The sequence below is a fragment of the Nicotiana tabacum genome, chromosome 15, assembly GCF_000715075.1.
Source record: "Nicotiana tabacum cultivar K326 chromosome 15, ASM71507v2, whole genome shotgun sequence".
NCBI lineage: Eukaryota > Viridiplantae > Streptophyta > Magnoliopsida > Solanales > Solanaceae > Nicotiana > Nicotiana tabacum.
Window position 1 is genome coordinate 28,011,412 of NC_134094.1, and position 8,717 is coordinate 28,020,128.

The 8,717-nt window shown below is 40.1% G+C and overlaps 1 protein-coding gene across 1 annotated transcript; it reads right to left on the reverse strand.

The window, feature by feature from the left end:
• Positions 1–3,105: 3,105 nt before the first annotated feature.
• LOC142169564 (uncharacterized) lies at positions 3,106–3,921 on the reverse strand. The gene has a single exon (XM_075231438.1). The coding sequence runs from the start codon at positions 3,919–3,921 to the stop codon at positions 3,106–3,108; it is 816 nt and encodes a 271-aa protein (XP_075087539.1).
• Positions 3,922–8,717: the final 4,796 nt, after the last annotated feature.

Sequence of the window (8,717 nt, forward strand, 5' to 3'; positions counted from 1 at the left end):
AACTGACTCAAGACTTATACTCCAAAGGAGATATCAGGTCTGGTCATAGTTAGATACATCAATTTCCTAACTAGCCTTTGATAGACATCATGATCTCTCAGCACTTCATCAGTGGTGGCATTTGGTTTCCTGAAGGATAGATCATATTCTACAGTGGTCAATTTTTGGTTGAGCTCCATAAGTGTGCTAGCTGGATTTGCTCCACTGAGGCCTGCTCCAGAGATCAACTCTAAATCATATTTCCTCTGACTCATTAGGATCCCCTTATTTGACCTTGCAAATTCAATTCCCAAGAAGAACTTTAGTTCTCCTAGATCCTTCATTTTGAACCTGCCTTGAAGATATAACCTTGTATCACATAACAACTTATGGTTGTAGCTAGTAATTAGAAGATCATCTACATACACAAGTATGATCACAATATCATCCCCAACTCTTCTGACAAACAGAGAATAATCACAGTGACTCTGTTGAAACCCCATATGTACTAGTGTTTCTGTAAGCTTTAGATTTCACTGCATGGGTACTTGCTTAAGGCCATACAGGGATTTATGGAGTTTGCGGACCTTCTGAGACTCCCCCTGTCTAGCAAACCCCTCAGGCAAAACCATGTAGACTTCTTCATCCAGGTCACCATTGAGAAAAGTATTATGTACATCCATTTGATAAATGTACGAATGCTTTGAGGCAGCAACAGCAACAACAGATCTCACTGTGACCATCTTGGCTACTAGGGAGAAAGTTTCTCCATAGTTCAAACCTTCTCTTTGACTATAACCTTTAGCTACTAGTCGAGCCTTGAACCTCTCAACTTCACCTGTAGCCTTATATTTGATCCTGAATACCCACCTACAACCAATAGGTGTCTTGACAGGAGGTAGGTCTACAACAAACCATGTGTTGTTATCCTCCAAGGCACGTAACTCAAGTTGCATGGCTTCTATCCACCTAGGATCAGATGCAGCTTCCTTGAAGGAAGATGGTTCTGAAACTACCGAGTAAGCTGAGATTGCTTGTCTGTAAGTAAGGGAGAGATGACTATAGTTCACATGTGCAGAGATAGGGAAGTTGCACTTAGTACCTTTAGTCTTTGTTACATAGTCCTGTAGCCAAATAAGAGGCTTGCTTGGTCTGGAAGATCTTCTACAGCCTGTGGGAGGTTCATCACTGACTGCATCAGAATCAGGAACTTCAGCAGCAGGTTCAGAATTATCAAGTGCAGCAGTAGGCTCAAAGGTGTCAAGTGTCTGTATATGCTCATCTGGTGAATAAGTTGCATCAAATGTCTGTTGTAGCTCAATGACTGGGAAGTTGTCAACCTCTGAATTCAAGGATGATGACATTGGAGGAACTGGTGTTGTAGTGTTCTCATGAACCACTGGGGAGAGTAAGTCCAAAACAGGAAACACGGGATTGTCATATGACTTGACATGTTTGAAAGGAAAAACATCTTTCTTGACTATTACATTTCTGCTCACTAGAAATGTTTTTGAGTGCAGTTCATACGGAAGATAGCCCTTTTGTGTTGAGGAGTATCCCATAAGCATAGCAAGAACAACCTTAGGTGAGAAATTGTCTAGTACTCTAGGAGTGGCAGCATAACACATGTAACCAAAGACTCTCAAGTGAGACAGAAGGAGAATGCAAATAAAGCATCTCAAAGGGTGATTTGTAGTCAATCACTTTAGAAGGAAGTCCGTTCAGTATATATACATCAGTAGTAACACACTCACCCCAAAACTTTAAAGGAACAGAAGCTTGAAACCTGAGTGCCCTTGTCATATTTAGAATAGTTCTATGTTTTCTTTCTACAACACTATTCTGCTGGGGTGTATAGTCACACGAACTTTCATGCATAATACCAAGACTAGATAACAGACTTTTGAAATCAGTACTAAAAAATATCACTTCCATTATCAGTTCTCAAAGTCTTAACTGTTGTAGAGAATACATTTCGAACTTGAACAAGAAAATTCTTTAACACAACATAAGCTTCAAACTTAGAGGTTAGCAGAAAGATCCAAGTATATCTACTATAGCCATCTACTATAGTAACAAATAACCTTCTTCCATCATGAGTTTGACATCTGTATGGTCCTCAATTATCACAATGAAATAATTCAAAAATGAACTTAGTTGATGTATTACTAAGCTGAAAAGGAAGTTTGGCTTGCTTGGCTAGTGGGCATACAGTACAGTGATGACTGTCACTAGCAGTCAACTTATTTTACTTGTCTACTCTTCTTATTACATCTAAGGGAGCATGTCCCAATCTCATGTGCCACAAACAACTTGAGTCTGCAAGTGAAGAAAGAGCAATAGCTATAGATGCACTTTTATTTGACATTTGAGCTCATAATTGTTCTGAGATACCTCCTTTAAGCACATAAACTCCATGTTCCTCTCTGTCAATCCCCTTTACCTGTCCACTGTAAAGATCCTAAAATATACAAAAATCAAGAAAGAAGCCTACCATACACTTTAGTTCCTTGGTGAGTTGTGAGACTGAGAGTAGATTGAACTTAAAATCTGGAATGTAGAGTACATTAGAAATCTTCTGATTATCCAACACAGATGTGCTCCCTGTGTGTGAAATTAACACTGCATTACCATTAGGGAGATGAACTACGTTTTTCTCTGTTGTAGAAAGTGACTTAGGTGTTTGTAATAGCTCAAGTCTAGATGTCATGTGATTTGAGGCTCCAGTGTCAATTATCCAATCACTATTGACACACTGAGACACAAATGCATTCATATGATTTAGAATACCTGCGACAGCTATTTTGCTAGATGAGCTAGAACCTTTTGCACTTCCTTTAGAGGGCATTTGAACAATCTGCTGGTATTACTCCTGAGTGAAAAAATGGTTGTGTCTGTGTCATTCGTGGTGTCACACCAAAGTTCAACTTATTTGCACAGTTGATGTGCTCTTCCTCTGTTGCAAGGTTTGGATTACCTGCAAAATTAGCATAGAGTCCAGGTGCACTTCCTTTCTTCTTAGATGTAAAATCTTGTGGATAACCTATCAGCTTAAAACATTTCTTTAGTATGCCCTTTGTAATGACAATATTCACACTGAACATTGTTCTTTCTATCTCTATAACCTCAACTTGTGACATTTGAACCTTTATTGCCATACAGAGCAGTGCTCTCTAGACCTTCTGCAAGTTGTGTAACCTGAGCCATGCTTACTAGATTTCTTTGACTCTCTTGATCAACAAGTAGTGAATAGGCCTTGTTAATAGTAGGCACTGGAGTCATCATCATAATTTGATTTCTTGACTGTGCATAGGAGTCATTCAAACCAGTAAGAAACTGCAACAGTCTTTGAGCCTCAAAGTGTTGAGCATACTGTTTAGACTCAGGACATGGACAACCTGGGCAAGGCATTAGAGTATCAAACTCATCCCATAAATCTCTCAGTTTTGAGATGTAGTCTGCTATAGTCATGCTTTCTTGAGTCAAATTATGTATTTTTCTATGAAGAAACAATACTCTAGAACCATTCACTTTGTCAAATCTTTCTTTTTGATCTTCCCACACCCTGTGAGCACTAGATGCATATAATACACTACTCAGCAAACCAGGCCTAACAACATTTATTATCCAAGACAAAACAACAGCATTAACCTTTACCCACAAATCATGAAACTCTGGTTCGAACTTTGATTTTGGAAACCTTCCATCGACAAAACCTAACTTACTTTTTCCTAACAAACCAATTCTCATAGCACGACTCCACAAGGCATAGTTATCAGACCCAGTCAATTGAATAGAGACTAGAGAACTACCTGGTGTGTCAGTTGGTTGTAGGTACAGTGGGTGATTATGATCAATAGAGGGAAATGACGAACCAGTTGGGGTAGAGTTGCCAAAAGTGCCATTAGCTGGTGTACTGTTGTCTTCAGTGCCAATTACCATTGTTGACTATAGCTTTGAAGAAGAAATTGCAAACCCTAGCTTCGATTTGCGATTACTCTAAGACAATTCTGCACCTAGTTCTGCAGAATTGAAGTAACCTAGAAGCAGAAAAGAGCATTGAAGGACGATGACAACCTAGATCATTGTCGGTGGCTCTGATACCATGTTAGCTGCCATGGATCTGAAGGTTGAGCTTAAGGAAGAAGACATGCCGGAGAAGACAACACTGAGAGAAACTGAATCTATTATTGAGAAGGAAGAAAAATGATACAACCATCTATTAACAAACTAACAATACAAATATTTATATGTAATTCTAACTAATAACTAACTACCTTTGTTAACTAACTAACCAACCTAGTTAATGATTACAATAACATTAAACTGTGGTTAAGTATCAGCTTGTTGATCCAATCCTTCAACAATAATAGCGATGACAAATTTTAGTAATTGGGTTCTGAATCTAATTTTTGCATGTATTTAATAAATTTCTTGATACAAATACATGATCTGAACTAAAGCTATTGAATTTGACTGAATTCGTATATAACCTAGCTCCACCTCTAACTCCTAATACTTGGATTCTACTTAACATATCATCATATTAAATTTTACATATTATATGTGTAAAAAATATATGTAATGTTATTAATTTATCATCACTTTTCTATTTTGATTATCAAAAGAAAAAAACTTTTGTTCTCCCTATATTTTATTCTAGAACTCTCACGTAATATATATCTATTTTGCACGCTTATTGTGATGACCCAAAAGGTCATCTTATATTTTAGAACTCGAATTTGCACTCTTAAACCTTAAAAAATCTCATTTTTACCCTTCTCAATTTGCGTGCGCAGTCCGGCAGGTTTTCGGAAACCTTTTATGTTGAAAACTAATGAAAATAAAAAAATTTATCTTAAAAGTTGATTTTAGTTGACTTCGGTCAACATTTTTGGTAAACGAGCCCGGATCTGTGCTTTGATAGTCCCGGTAGGTCCGTATCGAATTATGAGACCTGGGCGTATGCCCGGAATCGAATTCGGAGGTCCCTAGCTTGAGTTATGAACTTTTGATGAAAATTAAAAGTTGGAAATTATTTATTTTTAAGAATTTATTGATATTTGGCATTGTTAGTATCAGGTCCGTATTTTTGGTTCTGGAGCCCGGTACAGGTTCATTATGATATTTAAGACATGTCTGTGAAATTTGGTGAGAAACGGAGTTGATTTGACGTGATTCGGACGTCCAGTTGAGAAAATAGAAATTTTAAGGTGTTCTTGAGAATTTCATTTGATTTGGTGCTAAATTTAGAGTTCTAGGTGTTGTTATGGCGATTTGATCGCGCGAGCAAGTTCGTATGATATTTTTAGACTTGTGTGCATATTTGGTTTGGAGCCCCGAGGGCTCGGGTGGGTTTCGGATAGGCCACGGGATATTTTGGACTTTGAAAATCTGGTTTTTCTGCAGAGTCTGTGTTCTGGCATGTCCTTCTTCGCATTCGCGAGAGTACCTTCACGAACGCGAAGAGTAAAATAAGCAGCTGAGGATTTCTTTTTCGCGAACGCGAAGGCTTGGTCGTGAACGCGAAGCGATGGGGGCGTTACCCTTCACGAACGCGACAAGCCCATCGCGAACGCATAGTGTTAGGCACTGGGGAGGGGGAGTTAGCCTTTTCTTCATCGCGAACGCGAGCAATGTCTCGCGAACGCGAAGACCAGGGAAGGGTAGCCTACGCGAACGCGAGCACTGCCTCATGAACACGAAGGCTTGGCAGCCCATACACTTCGCGAACACCACAGTGCTCTCGCGAACGCGATGAACACTGTCGCCCAACACTTAATAGAATCCAAAACGGGATTTTTGCCAAAAAACAAACTCATTTTTCTCAAAAACCAAACGGTGATGGGCGATTTTTCGAGAGTCATTCCTTCCCCAGATTGTTGGTAAGTGATTCTAAATCATTTTCTTTCAATTACCCATTTCATTTCTTGAATTTTCAACCTAAAATCTAGAGTTTTTATTGTAGAATTAGGGGTTAGGGTAGAAAATAGGGATTTCGGGAATTTAGACGTCAATTTGAGGTCGGATTCCAAAACTAATTACATATTCGGGCTAGGGGTGAATGGGTAAAAAGATTTTGGTCCGAACCTTGAGTTTTGATCAAGCGGGCCCGGGGTCGATTTTTTGACTTTTTGGAGAAAAAAATTGAAAATTTTAATTTATGAAATATAATTAATTCCTTTAGCAATATTTGATATTATTGAGTCATTTTTGAATAGATACGAGTGGTTTGGAGGTGAATTCCAAAGGAAAAGCTATGATTGAGAATTAAGTGGCCTTTAGAGCGAGGTAAGTGTTGTGTCTAACTTTGGCTTGAGGGAATAGGTATTGTGTGAGTATTTGCTACGTATTTTGTTGTTGAATACGGTGTATAGTTGAGGTGACGAGCATCTATACGTTGTGGTCGAGTCATAGTACGCGGGTGAAATTCTATTAGTGCAAATGTGTAGTCATAAATCTTGTTATCCATGCTTATTGTTGTTGTTGAAATGTTGGGAAACTTGTATCTGGTTCCACCAAGGTCGATAAAATTGTGAATACTGATTCGAGGTTGAGATGTTAAATTGTGAAAATAATCATTTATGAAATATTAATTTTCTTGTGAAACTCCTCTCTATCCGTTGTTATTGATTTTGTGAATTGTGAGGAAGAGTGTAAAGCACGAAGGGTGATGCCATGCATAATTTAATTATATTGTGAGGAAGAGTGTAAAGCACGAAGGGTGATGCCGTGCATAATTTAATTATATTGTGAGGAAGAGTGTAAAGCACGAAGGGTGATGCCGTACATAATTTAATTATATTGTGAGGAAGAGTGTAAAGCACGAAGGGTGATGCCGTGCATAATTTAATTATATTGTGAGGAAGAGTGTAAAGCACGAAGGGTGATACCATGCATAATTTATTTATATTGTGAGAAAGAAAGTAAAAGCACGAAGGGTGATGTCGTGCAGTCTTATTTGTTATATGGTGAGGTTGAGAGTAAAAGCACGAAGGGTGATGCCGTGCAGTCTTATTTGTTATTTGGTGAGGTTGAGAGTAAAAGCACGAAGGGTGATGCCGCGCAGTTTTTCTTGCTGTCTTAATTGCTCAATTCGTTTAAGGATTTCCGGTTTAATTATGTCTTTTTATTATTCTCACTCCTTATGTTGTATTTCCCTACTGTATGTTCCCCTCCCATTATTTTTGCGTTATTTCTTATTTACTGTTGTTGCCACTAGCATGATTATACTGTTCAGGTTATATGTGGGCGTCTTGTCCTAGCCTCGTCACTACTTCGCCGAGGTTAGGCTCGATACTTACTAGTACATGGGGTCGGTTGTACTGATGCTGCACTCTGCACTTTCTGTGCAGATTTTGATACCGGCTCAGGTTGATTGAGATTTTCTACTGGTCCACTGTCCGGAGACTCACGGTATATCTGTCAGCGTTCACAGACCTTGAAGTCTCCGTCTATCCTTTAGGTCTTACTGTTTTCTTTCATTCAAACAGTTGTATTTCTTTCATCCCATTACTTGTTGTAAATTCTAGAATGCTCGTGAATTGCGACTCCAGATCCGGATGGTAGTAGTTAATACAGATTTATGATATTCCGCACTTGTTATATTTTATTTTAGTTAATTAATGTTAGTTACTGAATGGAATTAAGAAATTGGTAAATGATTCTCTAACGTTGGCTTGCCTAGCAAGTGAAATGTTAGGTGCCATCACGATCCCATCAGTGGGAAATTTCGGGTCGTGATAGTTGGTATCACAGCACTAGGTTTCTTAGGTCTCACGATTCACGAGCAAGCTTAGTAGAGTCTGGAGGATCGGTACGGAGACGTCTGTGCTTATCTTCCAGAGGCTATGAAGTTTAGGAACAAGTTTCACTTCTTTCTTCTCTGTCGTGCGATTTTGCTTTCTCAATACTGATTGAGCTCTTCTACTCTTATTCTCTCGCAGATGGTGAGAACACGTACCGCTTCCTCAGCTGAGCAGCATCCAGAGCCTTCAGTGACAGCTCCTACGTAGGGCAACGATCGAGGCCGAGGACGTGCCAGAGGCCGAGGCAGGGATAGGGCTCAGCCTAGGGCACGAACAGTAGCCCCAGTAGTGGAGCCTCGGATAGAGCTTGACGAGAAAGTTCAAGCCCAGACTGTTCCTGTCGGACCGGCTCAGGTTCCGGAGGGGTTCATTGCTACCCCAGTACTTCAGGATGCTTTGGTCCATTAGGTGGGCCTTATGGAGAGTATGGCCCAGACTGGCGCATTTCCCATGGCACCAGTAGTGTCTCAGGCTGGAGGAGGAGCTCAGACTCCCACCACTCCCGCTCCGGAGCAGATAGCTCCCCAGTATCAATCTCCAGCAGCTCAGCCAATCGGATTAGTTCAGCCGGTTATTGCGGCACAGGTTAGAGATGGGCCAGTTATGTCTTCTGAGGCCTTATGGAGATTAGATAGGTTTATCAAGCTCTTTCCTGTTCACTTCAGCGGTGCTCCTTCAGAGGATCCCCAGGAGTATCTTGACAGCTGTCACGAGGTTTTACGGAATATGGGTATAGTGAAGACCAATGGGGTCAATTTTGCTGCGTTTCAGATGACGGGTTCCGTCAAGAAATGGTGGAGAGATTACTTGTTGACCAGACCAGCTGGGTTGCCTGCTCTTACTTGGGACCAGTTCTCTCAGCTCTTCATAGAGAAGTTTCTGCCTATCACATTGAGAGAGGAGCGTCGTCGTCAGTTTGAGCGTCTCGAG

What these genes read in the sequence shown, in the direction of transcription:
- LOC142169564 (XM_075231438.1), bottom strand. Translation starts at nt 3,921, where the DNA reads ATGGTAATTGGCACTGAAGACAACAGTACACCAGCTAATGGCACTTTT.